Source organism: Bacillus rossius, chromosome 10, assembly GCF_032445375.1.
Source record: "Bacillus rossius redtenbacheri isolate Brsri chromosome 10, Brsri_v3, whole genome shotgun sequence".
In the NCBI taxonomy this organism is placed as follows: domain Eukaryota; kingdom Metazoa; phylum Arthropoda; class Insecta; order Phasmatodea; family Bacillidae; genus Bacillus; species Bacillus rossius.
The window spans coordinates 60,174,145-60,196,927 of record NC_086337.1 but is presented as its reverse complement, the minus strand read 5'-3'; the positions used below and the strand labels follow the sequence as shown (position 1 = coordinate 60,196,927).

At 42.5% G+C, this 22,783-nt stretch overlaps 1 protein-coding gene across 2 annotated transcripts in view; it reads left to right on the top strand.

Moving 5' to 3' along the window:
- The first annotated feature begins 3,239 nt into the window (after nucleotides 1-3,239).
- LOC134536294 (uncharacterized) overlaps nucleotides 3,240-22,783 on the top strand; it is a 123,188-nt gene continuing 103,644 nt past the window's right edge. The window contains exons 1-3 of one of the 2 annotated variants that reach the window (XM_063376045.1): nucleotides 3,240-3,483; nucleotides 18,139-18,331; nucleotides 19,677-19,848. In XM_063376045.1, coding sequence (XP_063232115.1) covers nucleotides 18,147-18,331; nucleotides 19,677-19,848 — 357 coding nt within the window. In that variant the 5' untranslated portion in view covers nucleotides 3,240-3,483; nucleotides 18,139-18,146. Of the gene's footprint in view, nucleotides 3,484-18,127; nucleotides 18,332-19,676; nucleotides 19,849-22,783 lie in introns of both variants that reach the window. The other variant, XM_063376046.1, reaches the window with a different exon arrangement.

Sequence of the window (22,783 nt, the reverse complement as noted above, 5' to 3'; positions counted from 1 at the left end):
CTGGTATAAAACCATGGACAGGAATCGATAGAATCAATAATTATTCTAACAAGATATTTTATGATAATTTTTGTAATTATTCCCTTCTTTTAGGTCAATAAATACGAATTTCCAAGATGGCAGCCATACCGGCTTACTAGAGGCTGGTGGACTCGGAATTTAAGACAATTTATAGGATTTTTCACCATGTTTTATTAATTTTTTTACCTGTAATTATATTTTTTCGTTACGAAATATACTAAAGTCATAGAATCAATCTGTAAATTAATGAGTTTTTTTTATGATTTTTAGAATTTTTTCCGAATTTCTATGTTTATTATTACAGCATTTAAATATGAAGGACAAGATGGTGGGGTGCACCTGGTAACAAATAATTCCTGCACTCTAGCAGGTAAAATTAAGCTAATATGGCGGCAGTGCCCCCTAGCAGACGAAAACACTGTTGGCAGCAGCCTCCAGCAGATGAAAACAAGATGGCCACAATGACGTCATACCGACTGACGTAATATCTGCTTTGACATTAGTGGTGGGAGGTCAGTCTGCCGGTGGCATCCATGGAGGAAGGATCCGTCACAGTTTTTAATGAAATGATCTCGACGGATTCAAACCAAAAGACTCCATGATGTAGGTACATTTTAAAATTAAAATGTTATTAATTAAAAAATTTCATATTTTAAAAATTTTCTTGTTAAAATGGATAATAATTATGGACAATTGTCAAAATGTTGGAGGTTTTATATTAAAATGTTATTAATTAAATTTTTTTATAAATTTTAAAATTTTCCCCATTTTTTTAATGAAAATTATAGATTTTCGAGATGGCCGCCATAACGAAAGTGCAACATTTGGGAAGTGGGGCATTCAGTTCCAAGATAGTGGAGAAACAAAATGGCGGATCCAAAATGGCAGCCGGGGTCAAGGTCAAATGTCAAGTTCATGCAAGATAGTCGCCGTTACATCAGAATTCAATATGGCGACCGTAACGAAAATTGCAACTGTAAAATCATCACCCAATATGGCCGCCGTGATGTCTTAATTAAATATGGCGGCGACAATCCCAATCCAGACCCAGGACCCAGTGCTAGGAGGAACTATTACCTATATAATACTATAATTTATTGTAAAACTCCTAAACTTTATTCTAAACGTTTGGATGAAACAATTTTTGATTAAGCGAACTATTACATTAAAATTAGAAGTTGAAATTAAAAAAAATTAAACTTCGTTAGTATTAAAATCGTAAGATTTTTTTAATCAACTTAATATTACCTTATACCTTTATATATATATACACACACACACACACACATACACACGACTACATGTTAGTGCAAGGGATCGTATTCGTATTCAAGAGTTTTTATTTACATAAAGCTGTGCCGAAAGGGATTTTTTACGTTGCATTTGTTGTAAATCTTATTTTTTATCATTCATTTATCAATAAACAAGTAAATAATTGCAGAAACAGATATATATATCGTAATTACTCACCAAATTTTAATTCTTGCTAATCACGAAATAAATCTGCGAAGTTTTCCGTATTTCCAACGACGAATACAAGTTATTACTATGGCGAGTAACACAAGTGGTACCCAAATGACCTGTAGTGGTAATATGGAGTCTGCTCAGGTATGCAAATATACGGCCATATAATAAGGTCTCTACCATAGACTAAGCATTAATATATACCGCGCGCTCATACGCAGAAAATAAAATGTAAGCCCAATATTAGCGTGCTTATTTGCTAACGGGAACGTCGAAAACATGTCATGGCGGACACAACAGGTGGGTTGTTTAGGGGATGACATTTCTTAAGGTCCGGCGACACTGCCAAGCTTTTGCTTCCAACACCTTCCAATAAAGTGGGTAAAATAATTTTGGAGGGTTATGACGTCACAGAAAACGTCACTAGAGCAGCCGTGTTTGTTTAAGTTGGATGGCTTGTTTCCATAAAATATTTTGTATTTACGACTGGTTCTAAAACATGTTGGATGCTGATGGAATCAGCCAATCAAAATCGTGCTCAGCGAAAACGGAAATGGTGTCGGTTTTTAAATGGCGAACACTTGGGAGATTAACTAGGTTATAAAGATTAAAATAACTAAAATAATATTGTATATAAATGTCTTGTGTAAAGCAATTTACCTGTAAAAACAAAACCACCAAATTATGTCTCTGTAACATTTTAAGATTGCAAAACATGAATTTAATATACAACGAGTATTAATGTAATTAAATATACTGATATTTTAAAATTAAAAAAAAAAATGTACTAGTACAAGCTCAAATTTTATATCTAGCACTATAAAGAGCTATTTTAATTCTAAAATTATATTGAAATTGAAAAGTTTGAACAATCTCAGTCAAAAAAATAAGCTCTGATAGTTATCCGTCCGACTTTATTTGATGGACAAATTGAAAGTTATACCTATTGCAGAATTGCTACCTCTCGACTTTATTGTCAAATATATATGGAGACGAAAATTCAACAGTCTGACAGGGCCTTTAGCACTTTGTATGTATGTGTGTCGAAGCATATAAGCTCTTGATTTTTCATTTCTAATGCATTTTAAAAAAAAGGCATCAAATTACAACTTTAACTGAGTAATTTTAACAAAAGCGCGTGCATGGATAGGTATAAAGTGCAACAAACGCCCATGGAATCTCTGCATCGGCCGAATAAAACAGTTCGTTGTCAATAATAGCAAGTTAAATTTTGGCCTCGTGCGCGAGAGACAAGAATCGATATGTAGTCATCATTAGTGTGTGATCTCCAGTGGCATAGCCAGGATTTGTGTATGGGGGGTGTTAAGAAGCATGCCGCCCCTCCCCCCCCCCCCCCGTATTAACGCGGGTGGTCCGGGGGTCCTCCCCCGGGAAAATTTGGATTTTAAGGTGTAAAATAGTGCTATTTTAGCAGTTTTCGGTACTTAAATTTAAATATTGTAATGGTAAAAATTTTATTAAATTTTAATATAAAATTTGTTTGAGTGATGAATAAGAAATTTAATTAAAGATTTTGTGCTAAGGGGGTTTGAACCCCTAACCCCCCCCCCCCCCCCCCCTGGATTCGCCACTGGTGATCTCCACTCAAACGTCATCCGTAACGACAGTCGGAAGCTACCGTGTTTGGAGAGGCGGCAATGGCCGCGCCCTCCCCCACCTTTACCTCCCCCCTCCTAAAACACTCTTCTTCCGGAAAACTCCCATCATGCAGCGCGGTTCCGCCTCGCTCCGGCAGTCAGCAGGCGACTGCGAGGCGGTGCGCTTCGTGGTTGTCGTCGGCCGCTGTGACCTCGGGGACAAGTGCTGCAAGTGCCTCGTTTGTTTTCCTCCTACATTCTACTTCCGCTCACCCGTGTCGTGCTTGTGTGTTTCCCGATCCGAATGCCTCCCAGCTACCGGATAGAAAAACGTTGGATCCTTGATATGACGAGTGATTTCGGAACGCCGCCTTTATTTCCGTAGCTTACGCACTACAAGGTAAACAACGTACTTCTGTTTACGCATGTTTTTAATTTATTATTCTTTGTTGATGAGTATTACTTACTAGCTTAAAACCCTGAGCCTCGCTCATGCAATTTCAGAGTATTGCTAAAATCTTACCATTGAAAGAAAAATATGTGATTAATTCCAAACATTTTAACTAAATAAATAACACCAAAATTGTCAGGTGCATATAAGACCTATTTAATAATAAAACCGTTTGAGAATTATATTTTTAAAATTGTATATGCGTAGGCCTTTTGAAATTTTAGTACACATTAAGTATCTGATTTTAAAATGTATGTTTTAAAGTGTTCGATTATATAATTTACCTTAACGAAATCACACTTTACTCCTTTTCATTTCATGAGGTAGACAATTAAAAAAATTGTTAAACACACGCCTATTCCATTTTAACTATGTGTATGCCATCGTTTACATTAACACTTTAATTTACTATGGTTAAAGCTATGCTTAGAACAATTAAATAAATTCACATTATTACAAATACCTCCTATTATTTAAGGATATTTGATACAATCGCATCATTATTTGAAATAAAGAGTACAGATATCAAATTTATCATCCAACATATTATTTGCTTCTTAATTTGCCAGTATTACTTAAATAAAACCCCGAGATCTTTACCCTCTCCTCTTTTTCCACGCGGATGCCCATGTAAAACTTAAAAAATAAGTAAATATGGCAATATCCGTTAACGAAACAAAAACTAACCTGTCTTTTTTTATCGCAGATGTGAATTCCAAAATAATTATATCAACTTATATGTATATTAAGTTTAAATTTATGTTATTAATGCTGAGTTAATATATTTCATTATTTTGTTAGAAATAATATTAACACATATAATAACTTAAAGAGGTGAAATTTCGGAGAACGTTGAATAAGAGAAAGTAGCTAAATGTATTTTTATTTATCATTTCCAATAGGTACATACCTTAAATAAAGTTTCATTTGATCAGAATATATAGTTTAATGTTAAAATCATATTTACCTTGCATACTGCTTGATTAGCTTGAGATACGACTTATAAGAAAGAAAATTGACAGTTTTTTCACCTTTTTAAATTTTAAATTTCAATTTTAAAACAATGGTAAATGTTGAAACATGATATTAAATTATAATTTTGTTCGTTACTCTTGCTCAGAGTCTTACCTTCGCATAATTTGCTTGGTTATATGATTTTGTACTATAAGAACTAACTGCTTTTGGGGTCGAATATCAAACACTGCCAAAGTACTCTACGTAATTAGTTATTTACGTTCTTTATGCAAAGCTTCTTACATCCAGCTTTGTTTGATATGGGGATATAAATATTTTATGATAATACAGAACTTACTCCCTTATCACACACTTAAAAAGACAAAATTCAGTAAACTCAAAACTCTATATGCTCAATGTTCAGTATTAATTTATAACCCTTAGATCTAGTAGATTCGGAAATATGGATTTTTTAAAACCAAACTCTACCCCTTACCACCCTTAGGAGCAAAAACCTTGCGAATAAGTCAAATAATAATTTAATAGTTTATTATTTTTACCATTAATTTATATATAACTGAATTAGTTTCGGAGATACGATTTTTTTAAATAAATGAAGACTTATCAAGTTTTTACCATCATTAAAAAAAGCATTTTGTAAAATAAAATAAAAATACATAACTCTATATGCAGGCTTTATTTAGTTTCTAAATTCGTATTCAAATTAAATTACAAGTGATAGTTTATTTGTTTTAAAAACACAAATACCCCTTATTCAAACCTTCGGTTTTGATTTTTGCAAACAGGTAAAGTTGTGGCTGGCAATTTTTGTATGTTTATTATTGGTAACCAAAATAATTTATTATGCTTAATTTATTTCAGAGAGTAATATTTAAAAGGGGCTACTGGCGATGGAATCGGAGTGTGGTGCGTGGTGCTGATGTCCGCCATCTTGGGCTGTGACTTCTTGGCGACCATCTTGAACTCAAAATTCCTCAAAAATTCCTACAAGTTTCTCTATTTCAAGGGGAAAAATTAAGGTTTTTAGGGAAAGTTTCACATTTTTATTCAAGAAAAATACAGAAAACCGAGGCTTAAATTCCCCATGGGCAAGCCTCCAGTAAGTCTCTGGATGGAAACTTTGACCTTAACCTTTACCTCGGCCGTCACAGTTGCACTTTTCGTTACGCCCGCCATCTTATATTCTAGAACATTACACTTTTCGTTACGATTGCCACCTTGTATGTGTATGATGTCATCGATGCACTGATCTCCCACCACTAATGGCAACGTAAATATTACACCAAATAGTATGATGTCATGACAGCCATCTTGTTTTCGTATGCTGGAGGCCGCCATTTTGGATCCGAAATATTGTTTTCGTCTGCTAGAGTGTGTTGGTACTACTGCCATGTTAGTTTCAATTTTACCCGCTAGAGTTCAGGAATAATTTATTACTGAGGCGTCTACCATCTTGAAATCTGGCCGCCATCTTGGAAACCTGTAATTTTTAAGTTAGATATTCGGGAAAAATTCCAAAGTCATAAAAAAAACACTCATTAAAATAATGATTGATTCGATCACCTTAGTCCGATACCTGACTGATGCAAAAATATAATTTAATTCAAAACACTGTAAAAATGACAGGTTCGAGAAATAAAACAACAAAATTAGAAATAAAAAAATTATTACACAATTTCTACTATACTACAGGAACACTTCTAAATTAGCAATCTTATAAACATTTAGTTCTGCATTGGCGTGAATAGACTGATTCTAAACTCCAATCTTGGTTTATTGAAGTCAGAGACCAGCCAGATCCTTTACTGACATAGTCTTTCTCTTTCTGGCAGAGTTTCTCGATACTGTGTTTAACTAACTGCTTTATATCGTCAGAATTTTTAAATTGTAGCAGCCGATGTCTTGAAAGGGCACTTTCTTTGTCTTCGAATGGATACGGTTTAACATAGACACAGTCCGCCACAATTTATATTTTAAAGGTTCGTATGTAGCTACGTCATCAGTAAGCTGATTGATAATGTTCTGCCTGGTATCGTCAAGAAAAGTGTAAAAGTCTTTTGACACACTAAACGTATTTAGATAATAGTAATCTTTCAAAATTCCACGAAATGTGGATTTTGCCAAGTGGATTACATTTTCATTTACCTGTAATACATCAAGCACAGTCTTGGGTTTAGTTTCATGTCCAGGCGTCATCGCAATCGGTTGCTGCTCATCTGCTTGTGTGCTTGCACCATACGAGAGACTAACCGAAACCGAGGAGTTGAAATGTCTGCAGGTAGTTCCACAGTTTTTTGAGTGTCGTTTCAAATCGTCAATACGAGTAAACCAGACAGTATATTGTCGCAGCGAAACTTCACACGAGATTGATTCTTCATGCATTTACTCCGCTAATGTCTTATCGCATCTTGGACAAATGCAAGCGACATATCGCAGTAGCCACAAAGATGAATGCGAACATTTCAGGCCAGAACCGGATGCGGATGCATTTTGGAGTCTGAAGCCGCTTTTAGGAATTTTCTTTTTTTCTAAGGCAAAATTCTTTTGAGGCATTAAAGTGGAAACTTTTCTCTTAAAACGGGAGTTTTCACCCAGAAATAGGGAAATTTCTTCGCATTTTGGGAAGTTTTGAAGCAGTTTGGAGGAAATTTGACACCAAGATGGTCGCCGTGACGTTACAATCCATATGGCGGTCGACAATCAACAATCCGGACCCTGGACCCTGTTCCAGTAAATACTTTAATATACTACTAATAATAATTGGTGTTTAGCATTGAATTATATATATATATATATATATATATATATATATACATAGGGAGCTTCTATAATGACTGTAATAGTAATGTCAATAGACACTATTTTATGGTTTGAGAAAATCAACAAAAAAAAACTAATTTAAAATTAATAAAACGTATTATATTAAAGATGTTATGTTGGACATATGCGCAATAGCGTACGTCAATTATAACACAATTGAACAAATCTTCCCAATTGCAAGACCCATTCAACGTACGTGAACTTAATTAACTTTGTTATACAAAATAAGGTTTTTAATTTTAATTTTAACAAGTCTGATAGTATCAGCTTTGCAACAGTGGGCGCCATTACTCTGTACTGCAATATAAGGGTAAGTCCCAGTATAGCTACTGGTATTTAGCTGACTGTGATTACGCATGAGCTGTTAGTTATAGTCCGCTGTGGCGTTATATACCCGCCCTGAAAAAATATGAAAACTCGCCAACGGTGTGGAGTACATTTTTTTAAAAAAATCTGGTTTGACTAACTGATCACATGCTTGAACCTTCTGCTCGCATCACATGATGTGTTCTGTTTCTCTCGCTCTGTGTGCAACTCCATCTGTCTGTAGCCTCGTGACTCGGAGTCGTCAGCCAGGTTCCCGACTCGCCTGGCTGAGCCCGCAGCTGTCGAACACGAAACCCCGCACAGTAGTTATTTTGCCTTTACCGTCATCGAAAAAAAAAAAGCATCAAATCGTTCAAAGGTAAGCTTTGTCTTATAGCGAAAATAAATTTTTCCCTGTAGAAATGACGCAGCAGTGATGCTACGGAATTCTCGTAACTCTGCTTGCGTTTGCGTACTCAGTTTTTTTTATCACGCTTGTGTATTTTTTTTATTTAGAGTTTTACAGCACACTGACAGCAAGTTCACACAGACACACACATATAAGCTACAAAAAGAAGTAATCGTCAGTAACATGTACCGATTCAGGAAAGTACCAGTATCTGCATTGCGTGATTTTGGGAAACCGATATAGATTTGTATCTAAATTACGATGGCCGCACCGGCATTCAACCCTCTTTAATGTAATCCCAGGGCTTCAACTTATCGCGGCCTTGCGTCGTATGGTGTTTAGTAATTTCTATGTGATAAACTACCAATTATTCACACTTTGCTATTTCTTATTTCAGGATACCAATGATAAAATTTTATTTTGACAAATAATTCGCCAATTTTGAACTAAGCTCAAGTTAATTATGCACGCGTTTTTTTTTTTCAAGTATAATTTTTTTTCAGGTGAGTACTCACACATGTAGAATATTTTTTTTTCATAGCAAAAACTCTACATATAAAAAATGACGTATTGTGCAAGCAAAACAAATACCTATAGTTGTGTGAAGTGTTGCTGGAAATAAATATAAAACTGTGCCATTCGGTTGGTGTTTTTTTAATTTTTTTTGAAGTGAAACATTTTTACATCTGTAGAGTACCTAATATCATAATCACAGGTAACAGAAGTGAGAACGTAACAAAGCTAATGTGGGTAACGTATGTAACGAATGTTTTAAAATATACGGATTTGGAATGAAACATCGTTTCAGCGCATGATTTCGTGTACTTCCCAATATTTTTGTAAACATATACATACTTTCTCATACTATTGCATACTTTTGTATACTTTCGCAACTCGTAATTGACCACTACAAACTCTCATCTCTATCATAAATCCTTTAATTAATTGTAAGATTCCACCGAAGAGATTGCCAGACACTATTAAATAAAGGTATATTTCCAACGCATGATAAAACGTGTTACAAATATTAGAGTACCATAAAAATTCCCTATCAATTTCATCTGTGAAGTAATCTGGGCCTCGCAGAGAGTACAGTTGGCAGTTGCTGCCATAGAGCGCGGTCCCTGCGATCGTCCACGAAACGTGACGGCCCGCGCTGAGGTTCTCGTGGTGACGTCATCCGAGCCTAACCAAAAGTTTCTTATTAAAAAAAGTGTAATGATTATAGAGTTATGGAAAGTTTAACGATCGCAAAGAGAGTTGTGTAATTGCTTTGCTATTTGGCGGCATGTTTGTTCCCATAACCCGGCATGGCGGCACAGAGAAATTGGGTGGGGTGAGGTCTAGTGGATGCGGATTCGTCCATTGCACATTACACATTTTCTGAAGCCTTTTTACACTACTAGAAACTGATTTTCAGGTTTTCATAATTTTTTTACACACAACTTACACATAACCTGTAAATGTAGCATTTTGTAAGCTGTCCAGTTACTCGCCGATAACGCAGATGGCGGCAGCACACTTCCTGCAGCGCCATTGTTAGCTGACGTGGAACTACAATCAGTCTGTGAAGTTTCACTTAGAACGCATCCACTAGTTTTATTTGGCATTTTTCCACTCAACACAGATGAAATTTGTTGACAATACAAAAATAATATTGTGAGGTCTTTATTGACAAAACGTTTTTGAAGTGAAACTTCTTTTCAACCAGTAGGGAAAGTAGAGGCTTCGACTCATCATAGCGTAACAAAACGTGCAACTCTCGGGAGTGGGACTATCGATTAGAGCGGTAGCAAACCGCATGTAAGTATTCGGTACTGAGTAACGGGTGCACCATCTAGTAACGAGTAACGAAACGTTACACACGGCTGCATTTCGTTACTCACATTTTTCGTATGTTTTACGCATGCGCGCGCATTTTCAATGAATTTACGTTACAAAGAACGATGTTTGTTTATTAAGTAAAGTATAATTTGGAAATTCGTCGTCCAAGTTTTTTACTGTTTATTAAAGGTATTGTGTGTGTAGACGAAGTTTGAGATTGGAACAGAAACAACGTAAGAAAGTATTTTTTACAAATTAGAAATATGTATTTTTTTTATTATCGCGTATTTTCACGTTTTTTTGTTCTTATCTTAAAAGATATAATATAATAAAGCCGCTATAATGAGATTTGTTTCTTGGTTAACAAAAACTGTTAATTATCAAATATTGTTAATTGTTTATATTCTATTTATTATTATTATTATTTACGCGACGTCATACTGTACGCGTACGCAATACGACTCGATTCGTTGCTGCAACATAACATAGCATGTTATGCGGTATCAGAAGTAACGAGTAACGTAACGATACGATAGTAACGAGTACTAATTGTTAAAGTAACGAATACATACGGGTACGCTTTTTTTCGTTACTTTTACACCTCTACTATCGATGAAAGTGATGGAGGGGAGGGGGAATAACCAAAAAATGTATAGACAGACAAGCGCAAGACTATTGGCAGTTTTCTATGTCGTCATGTTTGTTAAAACTGTGAATCTCCAGTGCGAATTTCCACTTTGTAATATACCTTATTGTTTAGTTTTATATTTCAAGTGCATTTTTGAATATTTAGTTTTATCGTTCAAGTGTGTTATTAAAGAGTGGAGTTTCACTCTAACGCACATGGCGCCATGCACGTGTGTGTGGCACGACCTGCTATACGCATACAACATGGCCTCATGTCGTGACAGCTGTGCAAAGACGACCCAAAGTGGCCAATCGGCGCACCTGTTCTATCTTTGTGATCTTGGTTCACCACGCCCGGCGGGTTCATTGACGCGATAAGGCACGCACTCCTACCCAACAGCCGGCTCCAAGGCGTCTTCACGCCGGCAACATTCGTCTGCGAGTAAGGATTGTGTGTGTTTACATTAGGCTTAGTCAGTAGCGTGTTGTGTTTGTGAGGCTGGTGCTACTGGCGCGGTGTTGCCTCTAAGCGCAGGGCTGTGGACTGGCGCGTATTCTTCTTGTCGTGCATCGGCCAACTGACATTTGAGCGGTAAATGTATAATTACATCGAAGATAAATTTTTAATACAAATCGTTCGAGTGCTTTTAAGAATCTGTACTGGATGTTCCATGCCTAAACGTTATTCTGAAAACAATAGTTTAGTCCTTTTCAATCTTTTAAAAATACGCCTTGAAAACTAAATACGAAAACAGAACAACTCATCCGCTTTAGTGCCAGTGTGCGGACATTTCGTGCCAGCGTATGATTATTTCGTGTCAATGTATGGTTATTGCCATTAATTCGTGCAAATTTACCTTCTTTTTTTTAAAGCCGAAGTATCTTTACTTTCACTAATGTACTATTATTTCGTTTCAATATAAATGCTTTTCGTGAACAGACCCCACTCGAATATCTTGAGCAGTGTTCATATCTGCAGCTCTGCACACCGTGTGTGCGGCCTGGTAGGCGGGGCATTTACTTCCTATTTCCGTGGGGGTGATGGTGGGCCTAACGTTTAGTAATGCTTTGTAGCAGCCATTTTCAATGGCGTTTTACAACTGAAGGTTCAGAGAAGCCATGTTTAGTTAAAAATATTCGGTTGCGAATGGCTGTAAATAGTGAGCCAGAACACCAGGTTTTCAGTTGTTGATCGCCATTTAAGATGGTAGGCAACAAGGCATGTAATTTCCTAGAAGTAATTGGTCATTGGGCACGAAATCGTACGATATAGATTCACTGGGCTCGCACCGAACCTAATCTTAGAATTTAAACGCCAAACATACTCTTCGAACCCCAAACCCTTCACTCCGAATGTGGCGCTTAAACTAACAGCGGAACGAAGGTTTGCTGTCAACTCATGTTAGGGGACAGTGTGCTGGGAGCGAGGAGTAATGTGCAAGAACAATTTTTACTCACAAACAAGCAATTTATGAGCAACAAATTCTTGATTAACTAAGGAGCAGTTTCACAAGAACATTAATAACTTCATAGAGTCAGCTATTCATTCAACTCGTGGATAATGGCTCGCTCTGCAGTTGACCGAAGCCTGAGATCAATGAATGCAAAAAAAAAAAAGCAGGTTGGGGGGGGGATGTTAAACTTATTTTAGCCAAACATTAAGATAATATTTTTCTCCATACAATAGTCCCCGCGCTATGCGCGATAATGCAATCATTAAAAATTACAATTTTAGAGCCTTCATAAATATTAAAATTACAAGGAACGTAATTAAAAATCTCCTTAAACACAATATGTTATTAAGGTGGATGACATTCGATATCTGTGCTACAACACCATTTAAAAAATTCATAGAAGATTCTTAAAATTTTATAGCAAATACGTATCGACTTTAAACATTATTAATAAAATTTAAATTCAAAATATTATTCTAAAATAATATCACATTTCGTAAAACAAGAGTTAACACACTGACGGACTTGGGGCGGCTTGATATCATAAACTGTCACAGACACTATTATTGTGCATTGTGTTTAGGGACAGTACATTCCATGAATACATCGAACCAACACATGTATTTTATAGACTACTAGCTGCCCGACCCGGCTTCGCACAGCTATACTAATGGAAAAAAATTAAGCCACTTCTCCCATTTACAGTAATGGTAAATAAAAAAAAACATTCAGTGAAAATTTATTACAATGCAGTATAATGTACCGGAGAGAAAATGAATAGCACCGATGGTTTCCCGACTCGTGCACGCAACGTACAACTGGTGTACCCGTACTTCGCTACGGCAGTCTACAGGCAGATCACTCTTGCGCCGCTCATTATACATGCCCCTCCTTGTGGGTACGCCACTGCCGCGCGATGCCCGTTGCCATGGAGACGCAGAAGGCATGAACAATGCAAAATCCTGTTCTTATGCAGACAAAGTGCCCACTGTTGCCTGGTTTTAACCACCCATGGGATCTAATTTTCGGAAAATGTCATCCTGCGTAACATAAGGAACATTACTGTGAAGTTTAAAGTCTGTAAAATATATATACTTGAAAAAAAAGGGCAATAAAAAAACAAATTAAACACAGAGAGAGGAAAAAAAACAATAGTTTAGGTTTGCGATTTAAAATGATAAAAAGTATTTAAATACTAATTGAACTCTTATGAGGGTACTGATTGATTCGTTGATAATATCACACTTGTGTTTTTTACTTGTATGGGAAAATTAAGAATGATAAGGCATCTAGTACGTGGCAACAATGTTAATAGGCAATAAACTTCTAGCGCCTGCGGCATTGTCAACACATACTTCGTACGTGTACTGCATATTGTATCTAACCCCCTCCAACGCATTTGATTCTAAATTGGACTTTTAGTTAGGATCCATAATGTTATTGATAATATAATATAGCCTATAGCCTTCCTCGATAAATGTACCATCCACCATTGAAAGAATTTTACAAATCGGACCAGTGGTTCCTAAGATTAGCGCGTTCAAACAAACAAACTCTTCAGCTTTATAATATTATATAGTATAGATGGTATAGAAGTATAGGTTACAATTGGACACGATATTGTGCCACCAGTGAACCAGCTCTAAAGCAAGGGACGAATCACATATAATGTCCGCCAGTCTAAACTGCAATCCTACATTAGCTGGCGCTTGTGATCGACTTAATTTGCACCGCGTGGAATTAACGCACTCGATAGCTAAATATTCATTTACCATTGGCTCTAAGCCTTATAAGGTTTGTAAAATTACAGATGGTCCATTCACATACTTTTGAAAGGAATACTGATAAAAATGGGTCTCTAAAATTTGAGCGTTGTCAGATGTGTGTAATTTTTTAATGTTTACACCAATATTTCATGCCAGTCTGCGGTCATTTCGTCCTAACGTATCATTATTTCGTGTCAGTTTACCGTTATTTCGTTTCGATGTACCACTGATTCTAGCCAATGCACTATTGTTTTGTGCCAATGTAGCAATAATTCGTGGCATGATACTGTGATTTGGTGTAGCAGTGTGTGCGCAGGTCGGGGCATGGAGCAGAGCGGCTGGCCGGCCAGGATCGTGGTGATCGTGCAGCTCGTGGCGTGCTGTGATTGATGGCAGTGTGTGCGCAGGGCGGGGCATGGAGCAGAGCGGCTGGCCGGCCAGGATCGTGGTGCTCGTGCAGCTCGTGGCGTGCTGTGATTGGTGGCAGTGTGTGCGCAGGGCGGGGCATGGAGCAGAGCGGATGGCCGGCCAGGATCGTGGTGCTCGTGCAGCTCGTGGCGTGCTGTGATTGGTGTCAGTGTGTGTGCAGGTCGGGGCATGGAGCAGAGCGGCTGGCCGGCCAGGATCGTGGTGCTCGTGCAGCTCGTGGCGTGCTGTGATTGGTGGTAGTGTGTGCGCAGGGCGGGGCATGGAGCAGAGCGGCTGGCCGGCCAGGATCGTGGTGCTCGTGCAGCTCGTGGCGTGCTGTGATTGGTGGCAGTGTGTGCGCAGGGCGGGGCATGGAGCAGAGCGGCTGGCCGGCCAGGATCGTGGTGCTCGTGCAGCTCGTGGCGTGCTGTGATTGGTGGTAGTGTGTGCGCAGGGCGGGGCATGGAGCAGAGCGGCTGGCCGGCCAGGATCGTGGTGCTCGTGCAGCTCGTGGCGTGCTGTGATTGGTGGCAGTGTGTGTGCAGGACGGGGCATGGAGCAGAGCGGCTGGCCGGCCAGGATCGTGGTGCTCGTGCAGCTCGTGGCGTGCTGTGATTGGTGGCAGTGTGTGCGCAGGGCGGGGCATGGAGCAGAGCGGCTGGCCGGCCAGGATCGTGGTGCTCGTGCAGCTCGTGGCGTGCTGTGATTGGTGGCAGTGTGTGCGCAGGGCGGGGCATGGACCAGAGCGGCTGGCCGGCCAGGATCGTGGTGCTCGTGCAGCTCGTGGCGTGCTGTGATTGGTGGCAGTGTGTGCGCAGGGCGGGGCATGGAGCAGAGCGGCTGGCCGGCCAGGATCGTGGTGCTCGTGCAGCTCCTGGCGTGCTGTGATTGGTGGCAGTGTGTGCGCAGGTCGGGGCATGGAGCAGAGCGGCTGGCCGGCCAGGATCGTGGTGCTCGTGCAGCTCGTGGCGTGCTGTGATTGGTGGCAGTGTGTGTGCAGGTCGGGGCATGGAGCAGAGCGGCTGGCCGGCCAGGATCGTGGTGCTCGTGCAGCTCGTGGCGTGCTGTGATTGGTGGCAGTGTGTGTGCAGGTCGGGGCATGGAGCAGAGCGGCTGGCCGGCCAGGATCGTGGTGCTCGTGCAGCTCGTGGCGTGCTGTGATTGGTGGCAGTGTGTGTGCAGGGCGGGGCATGGAGCAGAGCGGCTGGCCGGCCAGGATCGTGGTGCTCGTGCAGCTCGTGGCGTGCTGTGATTGGTGGCAGTGTGTGTGCAGGTCGGGGCATGGAGCAGAGCGGCTGGCCGGCCAGGATCGTGGTGCTCGTGCAGCTCGTGGCGTGCTGTGATTGGTGGCAGTGTGTGTGCAGGTCGGGGCATGGAGCAGAGCGGCTGGCCGGCCAGGATCGTGGTGCTCGTGCAGCTCGTGGCGTGCTGTGATTGGTGGCAGTGTGTGTGCAGGTCGGGGCATGGAGCAGAGCGGCTGGCCGGCCAGGATCGTGGTGCTCGTGCAGCTCGTGGCGTGCTGTGATTGGTGGCAGTGTGTGCGCAGGTCGGGGCATGGAGCAGAGCGGCTGGCCGGCCAGGATCGTGGTGCTCGTGCAGCTCGTGGCGTGCTGTGATTGGTGGCAGTGTGTGTGCAGGTCGGGGCATGGAGCAGAGCGGCTGGCCGGCCAGGATCGTGGTGCTCGTGCAGCTCGTGGCGTGCTGTGATTGGTGGCAGTGTGTGTGCAGGTCGGGGCATGGAGCAGAGCGGCTGGCCGGCCAGGATCGTGGTGCTCGTGCAGCTCGTGGCGTGCTGTGATTGGTGGCAGTGTGTGTGCAGGGCGGGGCATGGAGCAGAGCGGCTGGCCGGCCAGGATCGTGGTGCTCGTGCAGCTCGTGGCGTGCTGTGATTGGTGGCAGTGTGTGCGCAGGTCGGGGCATGGAGCAGAGCGGCTGGCCGGCCAGGATCGTGGTGCTCGTGCAGCTCGTGGCGTGCTGTGATTGGTGGCAGTGTGTGTGCAGGGCGGGGCATGGAGCAGAGCGGCTGGCCGGCCAGGATCGTGGTGCTCGTGCAGCTCGTGGCGTGCTGTGATTGGTGGCAGTGTGTGTGCAGGTCGGGGCATGGAGCAGAGCGGCTGGCCGGCCAGGATCGTGGTGCTCGTGCAGCTCGTGGCGTGCTGTGATTGGTGGCAGTGTGTGTGCAGGTCGGGGCATGGAGCAGAGCGGCTGGCCGGCCAGGATCGTGGTGCTCGTGCAGCTCGTGGCGTGCTGTGATTGGTGGCAGTGTGTGCGCAGGGCGGGGCATGGAGCAGAGCGGTTGGCCGGCCAGGATCGTGGTGCTCGTGCAGCTCGTGGCGTGCTGTGATTGGTGGCAGTGTGTGTGCAGGGCGGGGCATGGAGCAGAGCGGCTGGCCGGCCAGGATCGTGGTGCTCGTGCAGCTCGTGGCGTGCTGTGATTGGTGGCAGTGTGTGTGCAGGTCGGGGCATGGAGCAGAGCGGCTGGCCGGCCAGGATCGTGGTGCTCGTGCAGCTCGTGGCGTGCTGTGATTGGTGGCAGTGTGTGCGCAGGTCGGGGCATGGAGCAGAGCGGCTGGCCGGCCAGGATCGTGGTGCTCGTGCAGCTCGTGGCGTGCTGTGATTGGTGGCAGTGTGTGTGCAGGGCGGGGCATGGAGCAGAGCGGCTGGCCGGCCAGGATCGTGGTGCTCGTGCAGCTCGTGGCGTGCTGTGATTGGTGGTAGTGTGTGCGCAGGGCGGGGCATGGAGCAGAGCGGCTGGCCGGCCAGGATCGTGGTGCTCGTGCAGCTCGTGGCGTGCTGTGATTGGTGTAGCAGTGTGTGCGCAGGGCGGGGCATGGACCAGAGCGGCTGGCCGGCCAGGATCGTGGTGCTCGTGCAGCTCGTGGCGTGCTGTGATTGGTGTAGCAGTGTGTGTGCAGGTCGGGGCATGGAGCAGAGCGGCTGGCCGGCCAGGATCGTGGTGCTCGTGCAGCTCGTGGCGTGCTGTGATTGGTGGCAGTGTGTGTGCAGGGCGGGGCATGGAGCAGAGCGGCTGGCCGGCCAGGATCGTGGTGCTCGTGCAGCTCGTGGCGTGCTGTGATTGGTGGCAGTGTGTGTGCAGGGCGGGGCATGGAGCAGAGCGGCTGGCCGGCCAGGATCGTGGTGCTCGTGGAGCTCGTGGCGTGCTGTGATTGGTGGTAGTGTGTGCGCAGGGCGGGGCATGGAGCAGAGCGGCTGGCCGGCCAGGATCGTGGTGCTCGTGCAGCTCGTGGCGTGCTGTGATTGGTGTAGCAGTGTGTGCGCAGGGCGGGGCATGGACCAGAGCGGCTGGCCGGCCAGGATCGTGGTGCTCGTGCAGCTCGTGGCGTGCTGTGATTGGTGTAGCAGTGTGTGTGCAGGTCGGGGCATGGAGCAGAGCGGCTGGCCGGCCAGGATCGTGGTGCTCGTGCAGCTCGTGGCGTGCTGTGATTGGTGGCAGTGTGTGTGCAGGGCGGGGCATGGAGCAGAGCGGCTGGCCGGCCAGGATCGTGGTGCTCGTGCAGCTCGTGGCGTGCTGTGATTGGTGGCAGTGTGTGTGCAGGGCGGGGCATGGAGCAGAGCGGCTGGCCGGCCAGGATCGTGGTGCTCGTGCAGCTCGTGGCGTGCTGTGATTGGTGTAGCAGTGTGTGTGCAGGTCGGGGCATGGAGCAGAGCGGCTGGCCGGCCAGGATCGTGGTGCTCGTGCAGCTCGTGGCGTGCTGTGATTGGTGTAGCAGTGTGTGTGCAGGTCGGGGCATGGAGCAGAGCGGCTGGCCGGCCAGGATCGTGGTGCTCGTGCAGCTCGTGGCGTGCTGTGATTGGTGGCAGTGTGTGTGCAGGTCGGGGCATGGAGCAGAGCGGCTGGCCGGCCAGGATCGTGGTGCTCGTGCAGCTCGTGGCGTGCTGTGATTGGTGGTAGTGTGTGCGCAGGGCGGGGCATGGAGCAGAGCGGCTGGCCGGCCAGGATCGTGGTGCTCGTGCAGCTCGTGGCGTGCTGTGATTGGTGGCAGTGTGTGCGCAGGGCGGGGCATGGAGCAGAGCGGCTGGCCGGCCAGGATCGTGGTGCTCGTGCAGCTCGTGGCGTGGTGCGCCGTGGGGGCGCTGCTGCTGCACATGGGACTCGCGAGCCTGAGGCCCGAGGCCGGCCTGGCCGGCAACTCCACGACTGAGGCCCCAAACTCCGGCCAAGCCAGCGACCATGCCCCCGGGGTCAGGTGGGCTGCATCAACTCCACTGTCCCTCTTGGGAAACACGTTGCCTCAACATCCTTTAGTTAGAGATTGAGATACGTCTTTGGTCGTGAAGGGAGTAAAATTTCAAGGCCGAACTTTTTCGTGAAACATTATTGTTAAGAGTTTTTGACGCGAAAAGGACAGAGAATTGAATTTTTCCAAATAGGTACCTATCCTTACGAGCCGATGTTTGACTTGCCATCATGTGTAATGCCGAGCACGCACTCTGAAAATTAATATTCTTACTTAAAGTTTTTTTTGTGAGTCCTGTAAACGAGATGTTATTTAGTTAGACATCCTCGTGAGCTATCGCGAACAATTTTGATAACTTGGTAGGCTCTCAATCACTCTGTACAGGCACGCAACATTTTATTGAACAATATCGAACACCGCACTTGGCTGCGCCGATGATACAGCAGCCGACTTATTCGCCTGAAAATAACTAACAGATGTTGACGATTGTCTCTCCCAGAAAAAAAAAAATTACAGTGGTTTAAACCCCAACTCAGCACAAACTATATTCGCAGTAAATTACCATCTTTATCTGACATTTGCGTGTGTTGACCGACTGGCCACAGGTACTTGCCGACCTGTACTTCCTCGACGGGTGCTGAACTGCTCAATGACCGTTCGCGCTGGAGGACACCTCTATTCTGTTGATGATACACGAGACTCGAGGTTCCCTGGTGGTTCAACCAAATTTTTTGGTTCCTTAAATGATTCATGCAATGGGGAATTTCAATTTAATTGAAATTTTTTGGACATATGCCATTGCATGTTGCACTGATTGTAATGAAAAAATTCCGAAAAAAGGGGGTTGTCTAAGTCTGTTTACGGACGATAATTTTACGTGATAACATCATAAGAAAACATTGATGAAAAATTGCACACTTTTTAATTTTCAAATATTATTTACAGTTTTTGCAAATTTAATTAAATAATTGTTTAAATATAATCACGAACAATTAGTTATAGAAATAAACGAAAATCAAATCAATGCCAATAAATTGTTAATTTGAAATTGGATAAATCAAATTTTTTAAATTGCTGCTTTTAAAAATCCCGCCTTAACCTGTTTGATATTATAGAAGATTTTCTTGCTCGGTGGTTGGCAGGTTCTTGCACGCTCGGCTCAGGCGGAACGTGACAATGAGTCATGCTTTTTTCGTGCGTGCAGCCGGCGTTCATCGATTTATAAGTCGTTATCACGTCAAAAATTATATATATATATATATATTTATATATATATATATTCGGAATTTTTCCACGACAAACAGTCCAAAAGTGCAATGACGTGAGTTAAATGATATGTTGTGTTGACTTGCAGCGGCGACGCAGACGGGCTCGCGGCCAACGCCAGCTGGGCGGGGCGCAGGGCGCTGTACCGCCCCTCCTCGGTGCTCATGGTCACCGTGGGCTCCGCCATGCTCGTGCTGGGCCCCGTCGTGCTCATGATCCGGGAGATCGAGTCGCGGCGCCACCACGACCGTTGCCACAAGGTCGGTGCTGCCCTGCTTCATCGCCTCCTCTCCTTGCATTCACGTCTTATGGCTCCAGCTCATACGGCTATTCATGTGTTTACATTTTTCTGTTTTCTTTTTAGGTTTTACCTGAAATTTCTCTTCGCTGCCTCTCTTACATTTATTTAACTGTCACAGATGTTTACAGGTGTTTATTAGGTGTCATATCATAGGTGTAAATTGTCGTGCAAGTTATAATAATTGCGAAGACTTGCCCGAATTCTATACAAAATATTTTACACTCAGTGAATAGTATTTAAATATTCATTTGAACAACGTCAAATTAAAGGGAAGTTTTGAGAATTTTTTTTAGAATTAGTCCGATTCTAAAAGTATTGGTGAAAATATGAAGAAGCGGCGGTTGCTCGTCTCCACGATGCATCTTGGCGCTGCGGTTAAAACTTCAGAATTGTTTTATTTATTTTTTGCTGACTGTTCTTTTGAACACTTTTCTTAGAGTTCAAAATGAACGTCTCTCATAAATGAACAAAGTGAATTTTACGAAATTGAACATAACAAAATTGATTTAGACGAAATCGTTGAGTAGAAAATGGGCCTCGGCTCCGTATCAACCGCATAGTGAGACACCGGGTTACGTCCCGTTCTAGGTCAATATTTTATATTTATGTTGTAATAATTTTTAGGCATCTGAAATTTCACATGACGATAAAAATATATTCTGCATTTTGCATGATTACCTGTTTACCTGCTAAAGTTAAATTTTTTTTTAACGTTTTGTGTAGCATTGCTTTGAAGAATTAAATATATTACATGATCAAAACCTTTTTGGTTTAAAGGCAATGCTATCAACTAATTTGTGATGTTTTAATTTCGTTCTAAAAATTTTATTTTACTATCATATAGGATTTCTTCTGAAAAAAAAAATAATATCCTGAAAATTGTATATTATAAATCATTAGATTATATGAACCTGTAAAACGTTATTCTGATATTCCAAGTAGTTTACCGTCAGTTTACATTTTCGAACAGTTGGTTACATTGAGTTAACTCAAATTTGAAATACTCTTAAATCGGTTAGTTTTGATATGTTAACTATATTTCATATGAGTAGTATATAATAGCCGGTCCTGAAACTGGCTTCTGGCTGTGGTGTGTGTGTCCGATCCGCCATCTTGGATTGTGATTGTCTGTCCGCCATCTTGGATTGTGACGTCACGGCGGCCATCTTGGATGACCTTGACCTTGACCTTGACCCCGGCGGCCATTTTGGATCCGCCATCTTGGATCCGCCATTTTGGATGACGTCATTTTGTTTTCTCGAACATTCCTTGATTTTGTTTTCCGCCATTTTGAATTATGACGTCACCGTTGCAATTTCCGTTACGGCCGCCATCTTTAACTTTTTTATTTATTATCCGATTTTAATGAATTTTTTTTAAATTTATAAAAAAAATTAAATTAATAAAATTTTAATAAAATATTTATAAAAATTGAACTTTTTAGACACGGAGTTCGGAGTCCTCGGTTCGAACCCGACGAGGTCAAAAAATTAAAAATGGCGGCCGATCCTTCCCCCTGTGGTGGCTGCTGACAGACTGCCCCCCACCACTTTTTTCAAAGCATATATAACATCATCTAGTATGACGTCATGTCCGCCATCTTGTCTTCGATGTTGGAAACCATCATCATTGTATCGGTGGCGAGAGTGCACCGACGCCATGTTAGTTTAATTCTTACCCGCTAGAGTGCAGTAATCATTTATTATTGCTGTGACACCCGCCATCTTGAAATTTGGCCGCCATCTTGAAAATCCGTAATTTTAATGCTAGAGATTCGGGGAAAAGTTCAAAATTCATCAAAAAATTAACTTAATAGAATTCTGATTGAATAGATCGACTAAGGTCATTGGTTCGATCCCTGGCCGATACAAAACAACTTTAATTTAAAAAATACCACAAAAGTGACAGGATTGAGAAAATAAAAAACACCGCAAGTACTTTTAAAAACTTTTATTACATAAATTCAATACACTACTACAAGTACAAAAAATAATACACAGACATAGAACTAAAGTCTTGTGGATTTCTCGATTCAAACAGTCTTCTTATTGTATGGACTAAGTCCTTTACATGTTCGTAAATGTCTATTCAGTCTATCAGGTCGACATAATGGTACACCACAATTTTCACACAAAACCGAATTATCGACTTCATTAAAAGGACAGTGATATATTTCGTGTCGTTTTGCAATTTGAATATTTGCTAATGTTTTGTTACAAAATATACAGCTTGATTCTGATGAATGTACAGACAGTCTATCACAATTCCTGAGGTGACGTTTTAATCTTCCATAACGTTTAAACTTGCTTAAACACCTGTTGCACTGATATTTAATGCGTTCAGAATTATTATTACAATTGTGTATTACATAATCACGTAATTTCAAGTTTTTTATCTTGTCACAGTACGTACAGTTGGGCGATGGAACACTGTTGGATGCTCCTTCCTTTATCAATGACACTGGAACTGTTGACAACCATTGTAACACTGCTGTCATGTTAACTTCTGAAGCCGTTGAGGTCTGCTCTGCAGAAGATGTTGCACGCGTCGAAATCTCCTGCTGTGCGGAGAGAGCAGGTGTAGCTGTAGACGACGTAGTCATCGTGGTCTGCACTGATGATGGTAGACCTTCGATCCAGGTCGGTGTTGATACTGGTAAAGACGCCATCGAGGTCTCAAGAACAGCTAGATACTGGTCTATTATTCAAGGCTGACTACCCGATGCGTTCATCACCGCAGCCAGAGACGGACTAAATGTTCATATCACCAGGGTCTCACTTATATATATTCTCATCAGCTGGTACAACACATGAGTCAAAACAATAACCATGTTCATTATACTTGCACTTAACTGTCTCGGAGCATTTTATATAATGACGATGTAAGCTGTCGAG